We start from the raw sequence: 22277 nt of genomic DNA on the forward strand, positions 1-22277 counted from the left end.
TTCATGCAAAGATGTGATTTGAGTTTGAAATGTGAATAAGGAGCTATTCTGTGTTGTGTGTTTTTATAGTATAGTATCAATTATTCAACCATTTGACAACACATTTGTGTTCATTCCCCACCAAAAACTGACTTTGACAGAATATTTGCAAAAATACTTTTATTTCAACTTAGACACCTCCCCAAAAACACGATCATTACTCAACAGCACCAGGACTATAATTCTACCTACAAAAGTCACCCATTCTGTTACCTTGTTTTTCCAAGTAACAGTTGTATAATATTGCATAGATCACAAAACTGCAGAGGGTTGTGTCGTGCCAACTGAGTTAACACCTCTAGCTTCACAAACTGTAAAACAAGCTGGGTTAAAATATTACAAATAGTCGGTTCAAAGCTTTAGTCAAAAGAAAGCCATACGTGAATTGCATGAACAACAAAAGCAGATCTATAAATATAATATTTCATAATGTTTATACTTTTGTACTGTTGTGATTTACAATACTTGATTAGGTGATTTCTTTCTTCTTGGAACGTGTCCACTACTAACTACATTGAGGATGTCAGAATCAAGTTTCACAACATGTATCAATTTGCACTATAGGTGAAAAATACATCTGAACAACAATATAAAATCAGCAGTAACTTGTTGATCTCAAATATGAAAACAGCAGAACAGACGATAGAACCTTTCTGGCTCTCGCTCAGCCTTGTACAAACCCAAATTCAAATCAAGTTGGGAAACTGTCAAATGTAAATAAAAACAATTTGCAAATCCTATTCAACTTATATTCAATTGTCAAAAAGTTGTAATGCAAAAGTCACAAGCATTGTTGCTTTTTGACAGTTGCACTTAAAAAAAACAGTTTGTACATTAAATATCTGTCTTTGTAGTGTATTCAATTGATTATAGGTTGAAAATGAATTTTGTTTTAGACAATGTCCCAACTTCATTGGAATTAAGCTTGTACTTCAATGCTCAACATAAATTAGTACATCCTCTGAAAAAATGTTTTTTTAAACCCATTTCTAGAATGAACAGGACATAATGTTCAGAAATTTGATGATCGGAGTAACCTGTAGTTAAATTCTTCTGATCAGCCTTTTTTTTTTTTTTTTTTTTACATTAAAATTTAGCTTTGCTAGATTGTGTGTCAGTGGCCTACATCTGTAGTTTTGAGTACTGTTTCGATTAGCATGCCAAAGTGAAGATTTGTAACAGATCTGTTAGAGGCTGTACTCTTCGATGAGCACTGTATATACCAGGGGTGGGCAAACTTTTTGACTTGCGGGCCACAATGGGTTTGAAATTTTGCCAGATGGGCCGGACCAGGAGCATTTGGACCTCATAGCACAGTAAAAACACACAGATAAATGTACAACCCAATTTACTTACAGTGTGCACTTAGGACTGCGTTTTTCAAATGTGCAAAATCCACATATTTAAAACAGCTTTTCCAATAGCTTCATTTTTATTGTTTTAGCTCAACTTTTGCTGTGTTTTATGCTTTGTAAAGTGACCCTGGGTGTTCTGAAAGGTGCTGTTTTTAAATGAAATGTATTATTATTATTATGATTATTATAAAATAGCCCTAATCCAGGTAGTACGTTTGCCTCAATGAATATGCAAAGATGCAGCATTTACACACTATTTGGCAAAGTGGGAAGAGAAATGTAAATAGATTATAATAGCACATACCCTGTGATCTGTCAAACCTGGTGACTGCATCTATTATTAATAGATTTCAATTCAAGGCGTAAAGTTAAAAAAAAATTTTCCATTGGCCCACCCATTTTTAATGTACAGTACGTGTGACACATGCGGCTGCATGATAGCCGCTGCTGCCTGTCACGCGCTGAGGACAAAGCGTGTACATCCAATCCGCATTGCAGGGACAAAATAAAATTAATAAGATAAGATCCACTGATTGTCACACCCATCTAAGTGGGGCGAAATTTGTTCTCCGCATTTGACCCATCCCCTGAGGGAGCGGTGAGCAGCAACAGCGCCGCGCTCGGGAATCATGTGGTGATCTAACCTCCCAATTCCAACCCTTAATGCTGAGTGTCAAGCAGAGTGGCAATGGGTCCCATTTTTATAGTCTTTGGTATGACCCGGCCGGGAATTGAACCCACGACCTCCCAGTCTCAGGGTGGACACTCTAACCACTCGGCCACTGAGCTGAAAAAAAAAAAATTTGAATTTTTTTCTAGCCTTATTGGATAAGTTCGGCGGGCCGGATTGAAACGCATAACGGGCCGTATTTGGCCCGGTTTGCCCATGTCTGGTATATACAGTCATTTACACTCACTTAAGTGAGTACACCCCTCACATTTCGGTAGATATTTATTTTTCACGGCTCAACGCTGAAGAAATGACACTGACACCATAAAAACTAGTCAGTGTACCAGGGTTATTATAGTTTGGGAAATTTTATTTCAGTTAGTTTTTATTCTGTTTTGAGTTTTGTTTTTTCAAGTTGTATAGTTTTAATTATTTTTCAGGCCGCTTCTGTTAGTTTTTATTAGTTGTAGTTATGTAAAAATGCTTGGTTTTAGTTAGTTTCAGTATTTTCGGGGGGGGGGGGGTTAAAGTAAAAAAACACCATGCTAAAATGAAAAAAGTAACGCTAGCGCTGCTTTTCGGCTGAGTTAAATGAAAAAGCAGGCGCGCCGAGCCATTGGAGCCAAAAGTCAAGCACGCCTTGACATCTGAAGGTGCTTTTCTATTGGCTACTTCTAGATGACGTCACTTCTGTGTGACACACATTCAAAGGTCCTTATTCTGGACTATCGAAATAAATATACTTAAAATCACATTTAAAATCATTCCCAAAGGCTCATGCATTAAATTATGTACGGTACCAGAGACGAAAACGAAGGACATTTTTGCTATAATTATAGCTAGTTTTAATTAGTTATGCAAATATAAAAAGCATTTTCGTTTTTATTCCGTTAACGAAAGTTTTTTGAATTTTAGTTATTTTGTTAGTTTTAGTTAACTAAAATAACCTTGCAGTGTTCCTTAAAATTGAATGAAATGAATGGCAATTATATTGTTTTAATTGATTCCTCAAAATACAGCCATTATTAATAGCTAAACGCCTGGCAACAAAAGCAGGTAAACCCCAAGTGAAAATGCCCGTGTCATGTGATCACATGGCAAATAATTCTTCCGAAGATCTGGGCCACAGGGCAGTATTCCAACATGAAAATGAAACCAAACACATCTCCAACATGACCACTGCCTTGCTAAAGAGGCTGTGGGTGAAAGTGACGGACTGGCCAATGATGTCTCCTACAGAACTAAACGCTATTAAACATCTGTGGGGCGTCCTCAAATGGAAGGTGGAGCGTAAGGTGTCGAATATCCACCGGCTCTGATTTCGTCATGGAGGAGGATTCCAGCGGCAACCTGTGAAGCTCTGATGAACTTCATGCCCAAGAGGGTTAAGGCAGTGCTGGAAAGTAATGGTGGCCAAACAAAATATTGTCAATGACTGTGTAGGGCCAGGGTACCTATTAACTCATTTGCTCCCCAAAACATATAAAAACGTTCTATTTTAAATTGCCATTGCCCCAAAAACGTATTTTTAATTTTTTTATTAGGGATGTTCTTTTTTTTAGACTGAGAACGATACTCAAATCTTCAGTACTCACCGATACCAAGTGCAGATACCATTAGTACTTATGATACATAAAATTTCCCCCCAAAACAATGACAGATAAAAAAATTTAAATGACGTATATATCCTAACTATTAATTTCCTGAAAATTGAGTGAAATTAATGGCAATTGTATTGTTTTAATTTGCTCATAAAAGTCATTTTGCATAGAGCACACTATAAAAAATTATGATGAAACAAGTAATCCAGTGGCCAGAAAAAACGTCCCAAACTAAATATGTGGTTGCACAACAACACTTTTTAAGGAATACAGTGAAGTGAAAATAATTCAATTCAATACAATACAATACAATAGGGGCTTCAAGTAATTTAGTAATATCTACCATGTTAAGAATTCTTTATAAGCTGTTTACATGTGATGTTTAATTATATCTTGTTTTGCAATCCATGCTTTTAATTTGGAAGGCCGCTCTGTATAGTAATTAGTATACATAAAACCCCAAACGAAAAAGCCCCATTACAAATATAATGTAGTGTGCATAAGAGCTATAATTAGCGTCTGCGAGGGCCGTAAACGGCATCATTCTATTTTTAGCACCACAGCTAGAAGGCTTTGATGCAGCCTCTGACCTGAAAAGGTCACTTAAAGCAATAGTAGTTATTACAAAAACGGCCAGCAGGTGGCAGCAGTGTATAAGAGATCAACCGGGCCATGTTGCAACAAGCTCTTTCCCCCAGTGTTTTAAACAGATTTGTGAATAATGATGAAACTTAGCTATATTCTAATGCTAATTGCTGCAAAACGGAAACAGATAGAAATATTTTTTTCCCTGATAAAAGAAGAGACTGTATTCTTTCTTTTGATAGGTTCCATGTTTTTATAGCAATAGAACACAATATTCTGTGGGCCTTGCAAAATCAGTCAAAATCCAGTACAACAGCCGGGAGCGAAGGGGGTTGCTTCAGTGAAAATGGCTACATTTTGAGGGAACAATACATTTACACTGTTATATAAATAAGTGTTATATATGTGAGAGGTGTACTCGCTTTCGTCAGATGCTGTCCATTTAATATTAAAAACAAAATTGAAGGGGATTGTCACTGGCTTTTTTTTTGTTTTTTGCTTTCTCCACTTTGCCTAATGCAGCCCTATTCAGACGTTGTCTCTTGCGGCTGATCCTCCCCATGCTCGCAGTGATGAACATGAGTCTCATCTTTGGACTGATATTCACTTTCCCGAGGATGTGATTCATCCATCTGGGACTCACCTGGGAGAACATCAGCAGCCGGCGGACACGGAGGTTCATTGTACGGCTCCAGTGGGTCAGCGGGAGACAGCGCACCTACTGGTGGACTGTGGCTATGACTGGACATGTCTGCCATGTGAGTGCAGTTGAGGTGAGATGGCTCTTCCCCTGAATCGCCGCAATCAGATTGACTCATCGTGATAGCTGAGGTGAGATCCAGGAGGTTCGGCTCTTGATGGTTCATCTCTTGGGAAGAATGTAATTCACTTCCATTTAGCGCCTCTGCAGGACAGGAAATCAAATAGTTACTGGAAAAGTGCAGTTAAAACACACTCCGACAGTTTTATTATTTTGTTTTTGTTTTGTTATTTTTGAAAAAAATCTTGCTGTTCAGGCTGAACGACTTTATAAAGACTACAGATAATCAGTTTGGATTCAAAGGTAAACATTGTACAGACATTATGCTTTTAAGGAAATGGTTAACCAGTATAAAAGTAATAATTCATCAGGTTTTTTTTTTTACTTTTATAGATGCTTCTAAGACATTTGACCGTATTAACCATTAGAAATTATTTGAAAAATTGGATCAGAGAGGTGTGGCCTAAATGCTTGGTGAGGATCCTGGTATACTGGTATGGTCATTAAACCATGCAAATAAAATGGGGGAGTAGCGTATCGGCCCCATTTGGTGTGGAGTAATTTGGCGAGGCAGGGGGGGGGGGGGGGGCATATTCTTTTTCCCACTGCTATTTAATGTATACATGGATGATCTTTCCAAACACTTGAGGGCCTGCAAAACTGGTTGCATGATTGGAAACTTATTAGTTAGCCATATTATGTATGCGATGATTTGGTGATTTTTACTCCCGGCAGTGCAGGCCTCCAACAGATGCTAAATAAATGGATTAGGTATGTAAATAAAGCATCATCATCATCATCATCATCATCATCAATTATGACGGCAGTATTCTCTATCACTAGTTTATATAGCAGTGTTTCCCACACCATGTTAATACTTGGGCGGGCCACCCAAGTAAATTGGCCACCACCCAAGAGGTTTTCCAGAAAATCTATTAAAAAATTTATTTAAAAAGAAAAAAAAAAGTGTCGCGACAGGATATACCACATGTAACATTAGTTCGCCGACACTCACTTGTGGATCGTAAGGCAAGAGGAGACGTAGTAACAGGACTGAGACCCACCTCCCGTCCAACCCGCCTCCTATCCCCCCACCCCAATGGCGTCGAGTTATGAGCCGTTTTTGTTGTGATGGAAAGAATTGAATAATGGTTGTGATTTTAGGTGAGGTCTGTCGCCGACTGTTATTTGTTTGCGACTCATTCCATCTAGTTCGCTTGAGTCGGTGTGAGGCTGGCTTAACGCAATTGCATCGGAAATATTTGTGACTTTTGCCGAAGAAGCAACAGCACTAAGGTCCATCATAATGTATGTCATTCTTCATTGCATTTCCAAACAACAAAATGAATCAAAAAGTGAATCATTATTTTGTTGTGTTTTAAACTAACACAAAAAAAGGGAAAAAATAGGCTCAGCTCAAAAATCGAAAATTGAAAAACAAGCCAGGACTGACTCATTTTAACTCATTCACTGCCATTGACGGCTATAGACATTAAAAATTCATTTGAACTGCAGATGCTCCCCTACTTACGAACATTCGTGTTACGAACAACGGTACATACGAACATGTCTGCGCGCATGCGCGCATGTCAAAAAATGTTCGGAAAGAGACGCTGTAAGTTCGATTTTTTATTGCGCACCTTTTTCCGAGTACTGTAGTGCTTCTTTCCGCCACTAATACCGACGCTTGGCGCTGTGAGAGCTCACCCAGCATTGGAGGCTCAGCAACGTGTCGAGGAGGAGGAAGAAGAAGAAACGCCTGTCGCTCATAGATAAAGCCATCGCACTCTTCGAGCAGCAAGACCCAAATATTGAACGTTGCACAAAGGTTGCAAATCAATTGAATGATGCCATACAGTGCTACCGCATCATTTATGATGAAAAAAGAAGAAAACTGTGCAATCGTCGTTAGATCGCTTCTTTCGGCCAGTTTCTAGTAAATCCTCCAAGGAAGATACCCTCAACTTCTTCCTACATTGAAGTTACGGAGGAGGAAGTAACTTTTGAAGCCCATTCCAGCGACGACGAAGAACCTCTCATGATATAAAATCCTCCTCTTCCTCCTCCTCCTCCTCCATCAAATCCTTAAGCATCGAGTACGTCTTCCAAAAGTAAGTTAAACTTCATTTTATTTATCTTATTACGTACATGTACATACTGTTTGTGTCTCTCGCTCTCTCTCTCTAACATACGTAGTACAGTACTGTACGTATTCTCTTTAAACATAAATTATAATACAAAATATAGCACTGAAGCAACTTACGAACAAATTCACCTTACGAACGATCGCTCGGAACCTAACTCGTTCGTAAGTTGGGGAGCGTCTGTATTTTTTTTCCACTTTTGTTAAGAGTATGAAAACCTAGATTTTTTTTTTTAATTGTACATTCAGAACAGATATACATTTTGTGATTAATCGTGAGTTAGTCATGCAATTAATTACGATAAAAAAATGTAATCGCCTGACGCCCCTCATTTTTTAATAATCTTTTCTCTTCTTTTTTTTTTTTTTAAATCGCGTCAGGTGATTACATTTTTTAATTGTTATTAATTGCATGACTTTAATAGTTAACTCACGATTAATCAAAATTTTTATATCTGTTCTAAATGTACAATAATTTTTTTTTAGGTTTTCATACTCTTGTTAACAAAAGTGGAAAAAACGTTAAACTAATAGAAATAGTTCAAATGAATTTTGGACGTCTATAGCCGTCAATGGCAGTGAATAAGTTAATATTTAATTTGACATGTTTACGTGGCCGGTAAGTTTGGTAACAAGCATTAGTAAAAAATAAATGTTTTCTTAAATTTTTCTATTTATTTCCCTTTATTTGTGCTTGTAAGTGTTAATTTTGACAATAACATTTAATTAAATTTTAGTCATAGTCTTTTGACTAAAATTAATTAAAGGTGGGGTCTTAAAGGGACATTAACGAGAAAAAGCAACTTTTTGGAGCTTTTAACCATTTTAAAATGCTAATTTCTCACCAAAAACATTACCAAAGTGTTGTTTTCCTCCATTCGCCCCTCTCTGAGAATTTCTAGGTCATTCCCCTCTCCAAGTACCAGCCCCTCCCAATCTGAGAAAACGAGCAGGTGCCCACCCCTGCACCGCCTCCGCGGACTAAACGCACGCCCATTTTCTCTGAGACTTCAATGAGATAGTGACAAAAGTAGCCTTTTATCAGTAAACGTTCTGTCCAAATGAATTCAAAGCAATTCCTTCACATTCGCAATGCCAAAGTGTAATGACACCTGGCCGTCTTAAAATCCCAGAAAGGTTCTGGCTGACACTTGCGTAAACTACGAGTAAAACTTTTGCGCTGCTGTACCTTGTTTGCTGTAACTTGTTTGAAAGGTTTATAATCGGCTCCAATGCATTACGTAAATATAAATCAGCAACTTTTTCCATTTTTCAATTGCCAATAGACAATTGAAAGAATGAATCATTCACTGATTTGCCATTCTCCCTCTAGTACGCAATCTGATACCAAACATGCATATTCTCCTTTTTCAGGCGCTGTGTTACCCTCTGTCAAATGTAAACAAATGGATGAATCAAGCCTTTTTCAGTTCTCAACAACCCCAAAAATGAAAGTTTGCTGCGTCCTAACTTACCAACACCGGAGATGTCATTCTCTTTCTCATAGTTCATTGCAAGGGAAGTGTTGTTCATGTCGACAGATGACACGGACAGATCCAGCTTGTCCAACAAATCGGTAGGTACGGGGCTCATCGCAGCCACTTCAGAATCAGACAAACCTGCGATGACGATAGCAATCACGAGAAAAATTCCGACGGAAGTCTCACACAAGTGTGTCTTTATTGTACTCACTTTGCACTGGAGGAAGAGAAGTATCCTGGAGGGTGACCTGTCTCAAGTCCAACACATCTTCACTTTGGCTTGAAGGTGCCATCAAGGGTGCCTAAAATCACATGTATGTTTTGGCCATGTCAGTATGACACAATATTGGGCACGAGTAAGTAAAACAAGCAGCTCATATTCAATCAGTTTTCTTGTTGGTTGTGTACCTCCGTGAAGCCATGGTTAGGCAGCTCTGGAGGTGGCGTCTCCTCAGGGGCAGGGGTCACGGGGGTCTTTGGTGTTGACTTATCAGGACGTGCAGGGATTCTATGCAGGTAGCCATACCCAATGCCACAACCTAAACTGAAAGTAGGAATCGGTAAAAGCAACAAGATCCGTTATAAACCAGTACTCATCAAGGAGATGTTGCCTAACGGAACAATTCGAAAACGAATGTAATAATAGTTGTATGAATGGGGTACGGCACAAATGCTATTTTTAGACCGCAAGGCCACGTAACTTCAGCAGCGTGAACCAGAAGGAGGTCAAAAAGAAGCCGGCTACGAGAAGTGCTTGTTTTGTTCTCGTTTATCTCCGGGGAAAAAACATGCCGAGTAAACGCAGCTGTTATGGAACTTGCAGAAACGACTCCAAACACTGCGACCGTCCACATATGAAGGATGTATTTTTTATTTGTTTCCCGAAGCCAAAAATTCAGAGGGATAAATGTGAACAACTTGTGCGGACGTCCAAAAGAGCAGTTAAACGCCAGCGAAGTGAGCCTTTCACCTTCATATGTAGTAAACATTTTGTTGGGGGCCATGCATGCATCCTCCTACGATGACAATTCTGCTCTTGCCGGCCACCGCCGTCCCGAAGAGGTAAGCGATTGTCTTCGTTTTATTTTTAGGCGTTTGGCACTACCCCGAAAATAATGAATGACGAGGAAAAATGCTAAAATGCCCTTGCCACTGTTGTTCGAACCTTGCTTATCGCCTGATTTATAAAAAAAAGTTTTGCCTGTCGTGCAGCTGTGACATGTATGAAAATGTATCTGTAGGGCCTTTTCTGAATTAAGGAAACAGGTTTATAAGTGGGAAGAATATAATAATTGAAAGAATTGAGGTTTAGCGAGTTTTGTTGGTTGTGCCCAAGAATTTCAGAGTAAAACTGCGATCGCTACACACACACACACACACACAAAAAGCAACAAAAATGTACCCCCAACAACTATCAAAGATGTAAGACAAGCAGATATGACAGAGCGGGCATATGGTGGTAAAGGAAGGATAGCTTGTTGAAATTGGAGAATGTCCGTGTCAGCTGCGGCGGACGATGTTTTGAGGGAGAGAAAAAAAAAATGAACTCTGGATCAGCTCTTTTCCCTGTCTTTTTCAGCCATCGAACACGCAAGCCATCTCCTTAATTGAACATTAGTATGTTCTTCGACGTCTATTCCAGTGAATTTGGCACCACGGATATCATTCTCAGACAGAATTAGTCGATTTAGCACAGTAGAAATCTTGCTAGTGGACTGTTTGCATGCGTCTAGCATGACTGGCCGCATGAATGACCACCTTGCTAGACTCATGAATATTAATTAAGTGTGGTGACATATATATTGCGGTACCCCATTGAAAACCAGATTGACGGATTGATGAAATAAATTCAAATGAACAAATTATGTCATCCAATTTTGTGCACGTTACATCTGATGGGAACTTTTTCAATTCTGCTGGCTCGTTTGAAAATACGGCTATAATTTTTATGATCTTACAAAACCTTTTTTTTTTTTTTTTAAGGTGCATTGTGCCGTTTAATAAGGTAATATTAAAGCTTTGTCTACATTATGCATTCACAAAGAAGAATTGGATTTGCGTTAAAATAAGCAGTTGGTACCTACCATCCACCCGCTAATTGTTGGAATACTTCATTAGGAAGTGTGCTCCATACCTTCCCTCGCCTCCCCATGCGCCATTGGGAGTGACCAGCACTTCTCTGCAGTCATCCATGATCGCGCTGTACACCAGCAGCTTCACTTGCTTCCCTTCGTGGGCCTCGATCAGCGAGAAGAAGTCTTCTGACTGGAAAGCAGAATGGCTGATGAATAACTGGATCTTAGTCAGTCATCTTGTTATGCTCATTTAGCTCGCGGTCAGTTATCAACTCACATTGTAACATACAATTAGGGATAAAACCATTGTTTTGTTATAGAGCCAATATTCAAACTAATTTTGGTCATGATATGACAGTGTCATACAGTTTTATCTCTACTTACATCTTGCAACAAATGATCTGCTCCAACAATGTAATCAGTGTGGGGATGGAGGCCTGCCAGTGCAGCAGGTGAACTGGCTTCCACATCCTTGGGAAAACAAATGTGATCTTTATTAAAAGAGAGACAAGATGTGGAATTTTATGCTGACCACAGTCAAATGTGCTTTCATCCTCACCAGGACATGCCAAACATTCTCATTGGCTCCTTGGAAGCTGCAGAAGCGAACACTGGCCCCCAGGAGCCCTTGTCCTCCCCACATATTGCTGGGTGTCACCTCCAACTCACGAATCATCATGCTCTTGGTGCTATACACTTCCATGCTTATTGCTTTTTCCATATTGGCTTTCAGGACCTCCTTCAGCAGGTCGTTTTCTACATTCTGATACATTGCAATAATAATTCAAATTCGGTTCAAAGGTGTTATATTTTGTCTGACCCATCTATGCATGTGCCGTTTACTTACAAGTCTTTTGTGGTCCAGAGACAAAATGAAGTCGAAGAATGGTTGCAGTCCACATTTTTCTGCAGGAGACTTCGGTTGCACCTGCCAAAATACAAGTTAATTTGTATAATAATGAACATCAAGTACTGTAATAACAAATATTGACACAGTTGGCACAATATTCACTTAATAATAATAAATACCAACTAATTGTATTATAAACCACGAATGAATACAGAAAATTAAAGTTAAAATGCGTCAAATTTGAAGTGCCACCTCGACATGTTCGACCGGTACAACTACTTAGCACAGATAAGCTGCTATTCTGTTGCTAACTCCAAATCACTAAGAGCAAAATAAGTGGGTCAATCAAATCTTACACCGTGAACGTGATATCCATTCGTTCCCCCGTCGGATACCTCCGAACTCTGCGTCAAACCCATCTCATAGAGAGACTTTGAAACATAAATATAAACAAAAATTAAGACACGTAAAATTATCACATCTGACAGTTCGCGGCCATATTGTCTGTAGACAAAAACAATCGAGCAAAGCTGCCATCGATCTATCGAACGCTCTTTTTCGTGTCTTGAACATGCAAGACGCATCTGTGGCGAAGTGCTGCCCTCGTCAGTCCGATCTTCTCACTGCAAGTTGCTTTTGCGGAGGTCCTCGCCTCGCCTCGATTGACAACTGCGCAACGTAACACGAATTTGTACGCAAAGCACGATAGTCTTACACTTCAGAACAGGCTTAAGTTACTCATATAATAAAAGTAAAAATGTTACAGAATCTGAAATGTATTTGTAAGTAGACTACTTTTTCTTCTTCTTCTTTTTTACTGTTCGGTTCCTATTTCTAATAAATGGCACAATGGCAATAATAATAATGATAATAATATCTGCATACAAAATACTTTCTTTTACGGTGCTAACTTGTGGTACCAAAAAAAGAAGCTAGCTAGCATTGCCTCAGGCTATTGTGTCAACAAGTTTCTATAATTTGGTTGCTACCTAACTTTGTAGATTGATCAACAAAAACTGCTACAAATAGATAAATCCATCTTTGGTTAAGACATCAACCAAGGCAGAATATGACATGTACATTTAATTGGTGTTACTTTTTCTTTTCCCTCATGTCTTGTCTTCCCTGCCATTTGTCCCATATTATTAACAAAACCTACTTTCCTCCTATTTTTTATTAACTCGCATTGTTCCTCACTGATATCTCTAGGGCAGTGCAGTGAACGATGGCAAGTAAATCCGCCTCACGTCTCGCTGTAACGTTTGCGGGGTTTCTTTATGGTGTAAATTTCCGACACAGTAGCAACCGGTCAAAGGTTTATTTATCCTGCCTCTCCCTTAGTCACCTACCTGTCTTAGATGGGCTCCATCCCACCCACAAGCCTGAGGATAAATGTTATTGGGAATGAATGGATGAAATAATTTACTGATTGACCATTCTTGTTCACTGAATACATTAATATGTAGCCATGTGCTGTAATAGATTGAACACACTTGAGATGAGTGATTTAATAAATAAATAGTTCCATTTATTACTACAGTACATAAATATATTGGAAGGCATGTCAAGAACAATTCAACCAGTCATAACAATGACTAACCTATCAGACACCAAAGTAAACTATTTTTCCATAGCTTCATAGATATAAATTGGATCATCTCCTTATAATATGGCCAGTTACCAAAAATATTGAAAATAATTGTTCGTGCACCAAATGGTTCATAAGTATGGCCTCATGTCTATATTAGGAATCCAATTTTGTAGTGATGGTATAAATGGAAAGTAAATAACAAATCAAAATTAGAATAAAAAATTGGCATTAAAAATACAATTGAATGAACTTCACTGAAAAAAAATATAGTCGTAGATAAAAACAAGATTGACATTTTAATAACAGAGGAAAAAAATCATAACATCAAAACTACTCAATTGTTCACTAACACAACTTCTTGTCTTATCCAAAATGTCCAATTCATTTCCTTTTAAAGCTGCTGATCATAATAAGGTTGCTCTGGGCTCGGCTCAGCCAGGCCAATCAGAGACTCCAGGAGGTAGGTGCTTGATTCACACTGCGGCAAATAAACAGAGCTGATCAGCTGGAGGTGATGAAAGCTGTCTGAGTGTCTGTGATCTTTGAAAGAGCTGTCAAGTGGCCCACAGGGATAGTCGCTGTCAAAAAACTCCAGGTCGGACTCCGACGAGAGACTCGGGTCCATGTACCTGCTGGAGGAATAGTCCAGGGTAGGGGAGGGAGTGTTTGGATAGCCTTCAAGGGAATCCTCATCGTCAAAGGGGTCTCTTGCTTGGTTTGCATTTTCATCAAGATAATCTGTCACCGCCACTGAGCTTTTATTGTCTGTCAAGGAGTTTGCTGAAAGTGGTCCCATTCTGTCAGTTGTCCTGTTAGAGTCATGATTGCTGCTGCCCAGGGTCAGTGGTGCTGCCATAAGACTCAGTTGGTGACACATGGAGTAGTTATCATTTTCAGAATCACAGGTGCTGAGGCTACAAGGCGCCGGGAGTTGCCCGCCATCGCAATCCGAAGACGAGCTGGAGGATTCCGTCATGTCGCTACTGCAGCTGTTCTCTTCCACCACCGCTCGCTCCGGGAGGAAATTAAACGTAGGACTGGTGGGAATAGTAAGAGCAAAATCATCTTCTTCCAAGGAAAAACCAAAAGGGCACCTCTTGAATGGTTCGTTCTTCACAGGATGAGTCTCGCTCAGACCTTCAGATGCTACAAGGTCTTCTGAAAGTACCGACCGGTCCTCTCGGCTCGTTGTCTCAGCTCGCAGTCGCCGCTCTAAATCGAGTCGCATGACGGTGTGGATGTAATGCGTCTGCACACGTTTGGAGTCAAACTCCACGTGTCCCTGGGTGTTTCCACAACCGTCCTTAGTGCAGCCACACGGAAAGCCGAAGCGGTCCACCTGAGGATGAAACGCCACAGTTATTATTGGCTCAAAACACAAGGCTTGCAACTTGCAAAGCTCGTAAGTTGGGGCGCTCATAAGTCAAGGTACCACTCTATGTTGTCTTTGTCAGGGTTACTTTTCATTATGGCTTGCTTTTCAAATTCAGTTAGTTTTATTTATTTATTTATTTATTTTAAAGCATATTTGTTAGTATTATTATTATTTTGGGGGGATGCTTAGTTTTTTTAAATTAGTTTTAGTTTTATTAATAAATTGAGTATTTGTTGAGTGCATGATTGATGATTAAACATTAGTAAGTATAAAGATAATCGAAAAATTATCAAGTTATGTAAAGTACAATTCCCAAACAACTGTTCTTCCGTGCATCCTTACAGTTATACTGAAATGAATGCATTTAAAATCAATGCCGGAAGCTCATGTATGAAATTAATCGACTAAGACAAAAACTAAGACAACTTTTACAATATAATAGTTAGTCACAAAAAAACAATTGGAATCGGAAAATCAGTTTTGATTTGAAACTACATCAACACATGTATCAAAATGTCTTTTATGTGAGAGATGCGCACCCATAATAGTTTTGTTTCAGTTGTCATTAAAAAAAATACTTGTTCATTTTGCTTAGTTTTTATTTTTTGAATTTTAGTTCTCGTTATTTCGCTTGTTTTCAAATATAGTATAATAATCTTGGTCTGTGGGTCTTACCTGACACTTGATGCCTGCCAGGCTGCAGGCACAGGTCTCGGGCTCACAAAAGCCTTGGCAGTCACATCCGCACGCTTCCCTGGACAAACGCAGAGAATGAAGTTGCTTCTTCTCCTCCTTGTCTATGCGCTTCACCCCGGATGCCAGGAGGAGAGCCTGCCGCTGCCTGGACGAATACGGCTGCAGGGAGCCTCGATCGTCCAGCTCAGCCTCACTGACGTGGACGTCCGTGTCATCAGCTGGAGCTTGGTCTAGCGTGAGTAGACCTGCTTCATTCTGGCCGGCAGCCTCAGTGGCGATCAGCTATAATAAAAGCAGACTAAGTAAGATGATGTGCTACAGTATACAAGGTGAGCTAAATACTGGTGAAATGAAGCACACTTACATTTTGTTTTGATGCGTCAAATCTCTCCTCTCTTAATCTGAGCAGGTGCCTTTGCCTGCGTCGGCGTCTTTGCTCCGATGCATGCTCTGCCACCGTGTACTTGTGAAGGGTGCTGTGCTGCCGCATCATGCCCAGGGTGGCACCACCGTGACTGGGCACACTGGTGAAGCCCTGGCAGCGGGGGAAACTGAAAACCAAAACTTGGTCGAAGCGCACACGACACTGCTGCTCTACCAGCCTCGGCTTTTTCACAATGGACCCAGCTGAGAGAAGAAGAAAGAGAGCTCTGCGTTAAAAATAAATACATGTAAAAAAAAATCACACAGCAACTTATTTTCATGCCCAAATTGCCATGGTCCGTGAATTTCTATTCTGGTCAGTAGACATCTTTTACGTAGCTGAAAATGTGCCGCTAACAGAATATTTTTCCCAAAATGTTGAGATTTCTCTTCACATTAGGACAAAAAGTCTATATCCCAAATTATTCACACTGTTTCTCAGTACATTCATATCTAATGTTGTAAGTTGACCTGGGTTCAACATCAACAATGGCCGAGGCCTAGTGAGCTGCTGTGTCAGGGGAAGTCAACCTAAAAATGTTCTTTACAATAATATGTTGGGCGCCCACTAGTCTAAACACAGCATATTGATTAATATTGCACTTGTAGAATATCAGCAGCAAAATTCACCCCTTATTAATCTCAGGGGGCGGCCATTTTGCCACTTGCTTTCGACTGAAAATGACATCACAGTTGCTCTGCTCGGTTAACGATCAACCACAACTCACCTGTTTTCTGAAACTGAACCGTGATTTGTTGTTGTTACCTGAGCCGTGAGGCAAGTGTGATATCATTTTCAGTCGACAGCATTGTGGCAAAATGGCCGCCCACCCAGATGGATATTGCTGCTTAACTCATATGCCACAAACGCAATATTAATCAGAATACCCTGTTTAGACTAGACTAGACCTCTTTAAAGTTGATTTATGGCTTGATTGGATGAAGAAGAAGAAGTCATGCTAGAAGCTATTAGCAACCTTTTCAATAGTGCAAAAATGACATCAAAATTGCCATTTTTATTTTTGTATGTAGTATTTTGATAAGTCTTAGCAAACTAAAAATACACTTTTACTCAAAATTGGACCAAGAGGTCTGAATAATGTGAACATGTAAACATAAATATCCTTAAACTAGACAAAATCTTGAAAGACTTGAGGCTAATTTTGACTTGTCGCAGATAATTTGCTATGCAGGTCTCTGGGTGGCCAAATGAACAACATGTGGTTTGAATTGACAACAAATTCCTGCAAAGGGTCTGTTGCTACTGAAAAAAAAAACAGAGAGGGAAAGAAAATAAAAGAACACATGATGGAAATCTTTATTCTGTGAGGTAATGCTCCAGGTTATTACCTCATTTAACAGTTTGCTTTCAAAAAGCTTTTCTGGCCTTCACACATAACTGAGGATGAATTCTTGTCCCATCAGTCAGTAAACAAGTGAAGCCAGCTGACTAAGCTAATCTCAGGCTGTGTCTGCATGTCTAAAAAGCGTGCTCTGCACTTGGCCTGTTTGCACCGCGGCTCAGTTGTGCCACAGAGCTTTGAAAACGCACAGCATCGTGCTAACTGATTTTTTTTTTAAAGTGATTTTTTTTTGTCAGACTTTTTTAATAATTGAGTGGATTCCACAGCATCCTATTGCTCACAGAAATGATCATCTGCACAAGAGGACAGACAGCCGAGGTGAACATTTCTCCCTACATTGTGAAAAACAGGCCTGAGGTTAGCACTTTCATATCAGTAAGTCATAATAGGTCTGCTGCAGGGCGATAAGAGACACTCCTATAAAACATTAATGGCACGTGGCCAGATAAGGCAAGCTCGTCGGCTTGGTTACTCACTGGGTAAGCTGGTGGGCGCAGAGGGGCTGTGAGGTATAAAATCCTGCGTCTCAGAGGAGCCGCTCTCACCGTCGGACTCGCACTCTGAAGATGTGGGTGATGAGGATGGCGGAGAGGAGGAAGAGCAAGAGTAGCTGGGGTTTTCCTCAACCGCTGCAAACTTCCGCTTCAGGACACCTGCCATTGTTTTGGTTATGCTGGTTGATAGACATTCTGTATGAAAAAAAGAGAAAAAAAAGCACCATAGTGATAAGCAAGAAATACGTATCAATTGAAATACATTTTTAAATAGTACTGTATTGAAAAGCATCCAGCCATTTTCTAGGATTGTCCGAGTGGACTTGCATAAAATTCTATGAAAGGCAATTTAGAGAAATTAGCCGGTTTTATTAAGCCAAAAGTCACACTGTGTTTTCATTTTGCATGTGTGTGTGTGTTTGTCTGTATGTCTCATTCAATAAACGGCTGAAAGTGCATCAGCTCGCAACACAAAGCAAAAAAAAAGACCACACATCAGCTCATAATTCAATTTATTTATTTATTTAGGGCACTCGTATGTCAAGGCACTGTATCATATCCAGTACTGTGCTGTGCATGTTAAAGCACAAGCTTTATGGTTTTAATAACCCTTTTCCCTGTAGTCATTTGACATACGGAAGTAAACTGCTCAAATTAATAGAACAAATTATCATTAAAGTGCAACGCTAAATCAATCTGGGATAAAAACCTGTCCAATTAGGGAAGCAATTATGAATCAACTTCCCCTGTGGTCGTGCTAATAGGTCGCAAATACTTGTAGAAAAGAGCAAGGCAAGGCTCATTAAGGAATACTTCCCCCTCCTCAACTCAACCGTTCTGGCTGATTCCAATCCTGCTATTTTCCAATCGCTCGCCACTTTAGCATCCAAAACATAGCTCACCTGCGTGCTAATGAAATCTGGATAAACCAAATGCACACAAAATCTTTTACATTACATTTGGCCTTGGTAAAAATCAGGCCTTCACTGGCTATCATTCCATTTTTAATTATATATCATCACCCTCTTAATAATATAGTGGCCTAAGTCACATTTTGACCAAAAAATAAATATTTTATGCTAAACACGTCTCAGGATGCTGGCTAGTAGCTATTAAGCTAATATCGACTACAAACCGAGTATTCCTTTAACCCCTGAAATTAAAGTATTCATAAATATAATATCAGTATTTGGTTGAGATTCTTGTGTTTCCTGAAAAAACCCAAAAATGACATTATTTTAGGAAGGTGACGATATGGTCATTAAAACAAATCCAATGGTGGAGTAAGCGTTCGGCAGAGTACTGTGTGTACTGTACATCATTTTCCTAAAGTTCAAGTACAAGGCGTTGTTTTAATGAAAGCGAGCTGCATCTGTGCTGGCCAAGCCGGTTTTACAAAACTAGTTTGTTTAAGCTAATTGCATATTATGGATAGCACTTACCTTTCAAGGTGACATTTAAAAAGTGTTCAAATGTATGCTACAATTTTGCTCACTAAACAGCTGAGCACTTGATCTGAGACAGTTTGAAAGGGGGAAGAAAAATTAACAGCTTTTTCTTTTTCCAGCAGTGTAATTAACATTCCAGTGATTCCTCATGTTATTGGTGACGCCAGTGAGTAAAGAGAGGGACTGAGGTGGGGGTTAAGAAGTTGCTATTTTGGGGAATTGAATATGTTAGATGTACCCAAATGTTGAGGGTTCAAATCATATCAGGGCTCTTCAAGGCTACTTGGTGAAAGTAGAGCGTAATGGAATGCCAGTGCTGTTAATTCGGCGATAGCTGTCACTGTTTAGCATGAAAGGCATGTGTGATGTCTTGGGTGTAAGCCAAGAAAGGAAGTATGCTACTGATTTCAAGTGGTCAACAAATGTTAAACAAAGCTGCAATATGGAACTTTTTTCCCAAAAATAACTTAGTAGATTAACACCTTAGCTGTTCACAATGGTCCTGCAAGCCTCTGGCCAATAGTTTTCAGACTGGATTTGGGTTAGAATTTCCCGCGCCCTGTCTGCGGATGTGACGTAATGTGCGTGATGTGTATGTGAAGAACGGTATGTGCCGTTTCATTTTTCGCCAGCAGGTGGCAGTAGCGATTCGAAATGGAATAGTCTACGTTCAGTATCTTGAAACAACAACACATAGTTTCAATGCAAATTGAATGTCATTCTCAGAACGTGACAGAGAAGAAATGGGAAACATGACAAAATGGGATGACTGTCAAAACATGTGCTGATCAGCAAGTCAGTTAATCATCACAATTCCAGCTTTTGTAGTCAGTGTGGCATAAAATAAATATTCAAGATTTAGGGAGATTAAAAGCCGGAATTTCCTCTAAACCATAAAATACAGCAGGTAAACAGCAGCACTCCTTCTGGTTGATCTGAAGTGACAAGCTGCTTTTCTCCACCATTCTCAATTAACACAGCTATTCAGTGTGTGTGTGTGTGTGTGCGTGTGTGTGTGTGTGGCTCAATCAACAAATATGCAATAAAACAAGAGGCGCCCTTCAGACAGTATCCAGATGCCACAGTAGACAACTGTTTTCCTAATGACTCACCGCCTCTTTCCACCCATTTACCATCACATTTAATGTATTTAGTACAGTATATTACATCAGAAAGACACTGTGCTCTCCACTGAGAGCCCATCTATTATTTAAAGGCACAAGCAAGCTAGTGGGAAGTCACTGCTTGTGCTGATGTTGACGAAGGTGTTTATTAAAAGTGCATCGGCACACCAGCACGTGTCACACTTACAGAAATATTGTGAGTTTTGATTGGAGGAGTCGTTTCCTGATACAATGTAATAACAGTCATTGCGCAGCTGACCCCTTCACCCCTTGCAGAGACATGTCAGTTACAATGACAACACTGTTCTCGCTTTCTTTAACACACGCACACACACGCAGGCATCGCACGCACGCACGCACGCACGAACACACACACACTGATCAACGCGTTAAAAAACTTGGTCTTTGAAGAGAGTCGCTGGCTCTCTAAGGCAATGGCAGTATGTTGCTTTAAATGTTTAACAGTTGAGCAATAACCAAAAATTATACGGTACTACTAGTGACGTAATAATTAAAAACATAACGGCAAAAAAAAAAAAAAGCACAGGCAGATAAATACATATGAATATGTATAATTTAAACACTGCACTCACCACGGTTTCAGAGGCAGCATAATGACAATGGGGAAAAAGTGTTCTTTGTGGCACATTTGACGGTCTCTTGCAGCCAGCTGCTCGTCAGTGTTTGTGTGAAGCTAATGTTTCACTGTAGTAGCAGCACAGGCAGACAGCGTGAACGCCTCAGGACTGCTGGCACCTCTCAAAGAGTACACACGTGATAACAAGAGGACCACCCCCCGGTATTCGACATAACGCAAAATACATAAAACAATGTTACAATGTAACTAACTGTGACAAAATAAAATGCGATCCCAGAAATTTGTACAAAAATAAAAATAACAATAAATACATCAAACTATAAAATAGAACAGCATACCACAACTATATGTACTAAATTACAACTGTCAATGCTGCTGGCCGTCGTGACAACCGAAACCAAATGTCCTTCAGCGGGATTCCTCTTGCTGCACGAGTCAAGCTCGTGATTAGGACTGTTCCTCTTCGATTCCAGTCGTGTTCTGCCAGAGCAGTGACGTAACGCGAGATAAATAAACTTTAAACCTCCAGCTGGTGGTTGTACTTTTTTCATAACTTCTTGCAGCTATTGATACCTAAAAGTGATTGGAACCATAGAACCAAAGATACTAAGTAACTTCCACATTATTATTATTATTATTATAAAAAAATAAAAATAAAAATAAAAATAAAAATAAAAATAAAAATAAAAATAAAAATAAAAATAAAAAGCCCCAGTGCCCATAAAAGATTTAGTCATTGATAATAATGTTACATTTTGATTGACCATTTCGAATAAGTTGCCTACTGTATTAAAATACTTAAAAATAAATAAATAAATAAAATGTGTGGTTGCTCTTCATACTGAAAGTTGCTTCTAATATCAGGACTTTCAATTTTCTCTCATGCAAAAAATGTTTTCACTTTAGTTGCAGTTTGTTTACAGTTAAGAATTTTTAAAGCATTTCTGTAGAATCAACTGACTGGAGAATCTGTCTTAAACGGATATTTATTGTCATTGTCGGTTGCAGTTTGTAGCTAAATTACAGTCATTTTTTCAAAGCAATTTGCGTAAAAGCTATTCTCTAGATTCACACGTATTTTGCAGTTGTACACCACAACAAACAAGTAGATAATGAACATTTTGGCAAATGACATGAAGCAAGCCTGAATCATGGAGGGTCAAAGGGCAAAAAATAATAGAAATTGTGATTTTCAGGGGATGCAGCTGTCTATCAATACTCGACACAGCTTCTCCAAATATGTGAGATGGAGCCTAGACTGACTTTTGGTGTGAGGCAGGGTGCACCCTGGAATGGTCGCCAGTCTGTCGTAGGGCACGAGACATAAAGCCATTTACATTCATATTAACACATAAGTACCATTTAGTGTCTTCTATTAACACACGTGGGAATAAACCCACAAATCTTGAACCTTTATTGTAGGGGTCCCCAAGTCCGGTCCTCGAGAGCTCCTATCCAGCCTTTCCCCACCCCCCATGTTTCCTTGTTCCAACACTACTGAATCAAATGACCAGCTCATCAGCAAGCTCTGCAGAAGCCTGATTAGGATTCTGATTATTTTATCCAGGTGTGTCGGAGGAGGGTCACATAAAAAAAAAAAAGGAG

General features: G+C 39.5%; 2 protein-coding genes across 3 annotated transcripts; both read right to left on the reverse strand.

Moving 5' to 3' along the window:
- Positions 1-144: 144 nt before the first annotated feature.
- Positions 145-12057, reverse strand: gorasp1a (golgi reassembly stacking protein 1a). Of its 2 annotated transcripts, XM_077556772.1 has the most exons (10): positions 11916-12057; positions 11557-11637; positions 11269-11472; positions 11094-11180; positions 10769-10899; positions 9043-9178; positions 8846-8936; positions 8629-8772; positions 4894-5154; positions 145-3460 (listed from the first exon to the last, which is right to left on the reverse strand). In XM_077556772.1, the coding sequence occupies exons 1-10, from the start codon at positions 11976-11978 to the stop codon at positions 3450-3452; spliced, it is 1209 nt and encodes a 402-aa protein (XP_077412898.1). In that variant the 5' UTR covers positions 11979-12057; the 3' UTR covers positions 145-3449. The 2 variants fall into 2 exon arrangements, with proteins under 2 accessions (XP_077412898.1, XP_077412897.1); XM_077556771.1 differs by having other exon boundaries at positions 145-5154.
- Positions 12058-13065: 1008 nt separating this feature from the next.
- Positions 13066-20818, reverse strand: LOC144043306 (cysteine/serine-rich nuclear protein 1-like). The gene is made up of 5 exons (XM_077556768.1): positions 20668-20818; positions 17485-17697; positions 15586-15848; positions 15201-15503; positions 13066-14489 (listed from the first exon to the last, which is right to left on the reverse strand). Exons 2-5 carry the CDS (start codon positions 17666-17668, stop codon positions 13542-13544), a joined length of 1698 nt encoding a protein of 565 aa, XP_077412894.1. The 5' UTR covers positions 17669-17697; positions 20668-20818; the 3' UTR covers positions 13066-13541.
- Positions 20819-22277: the final 1459 nt, after the last annotated feature.

This window comes from Vanacampus margaritifer, chromosome 2 (genome assembly GCF_051991255.1).
Source record: "Vanacampus margaritifer isolate UIUO_Vmar chromosome 2, RoL_Vmar_1.0, whole genome shotgun sequence".
NCBI classification, from domain to species: domain Eukaryota; kingdom Metazoa; phylum Chordata; class Actinopteri; order Syngnathiformes; family Syngnathidae; genus Vanacampus; species Vanacampus margaritifer.

Excerpts from the sequence above, each read along its gene's own strand:
- gorasp1a (XM_077556771.1), bottom strand. The coding sequence starts at position 11,978 with ATGGGTTTGACGCAGAGTTCGGAGGTATCCGACGGGGGAACGAATGGA. Across the intron at positions 9,179-10,768 it reads GCATGGGGAGGCGAGGGAAG|TTTAGGTTGTGGCATTGGGT; the intron begins GTATGGAGCACA and ends TCCTACTTTCAG. Across the intron at positions 8,773-8,845 it reads TTCTCTTCCTCCAGTGCAAA|GTTTGTCTGATTCTGAAGTG; the intron begins GTGAGTACAATA and ends TCGTCATCGCAG.
- LOC144043306 (XM_077556768.1), bottom strand. The coding sequence starts at position 17,668 with ATGGCAGGTGTCCTGAAGCGGAAGTTTGCAGCGGTTGAGGAAAACCCC. Across the intron at positions 15,504-15,585 it reads TTGACGCATCAAAACAAAAT|CTGATCGCCACTGAGGCTGC; the intron begins GTAAGTGTGCTT and ends CTTTTATTATAG. Across the intron at positions 14,490-15,200 it reads TGGCAGGCATCAAGTGTCAG|GTGGACCGCTTCGGCTTTCC; the intron begins GTAAGACCCACA and ends TTTCATCCTCAG.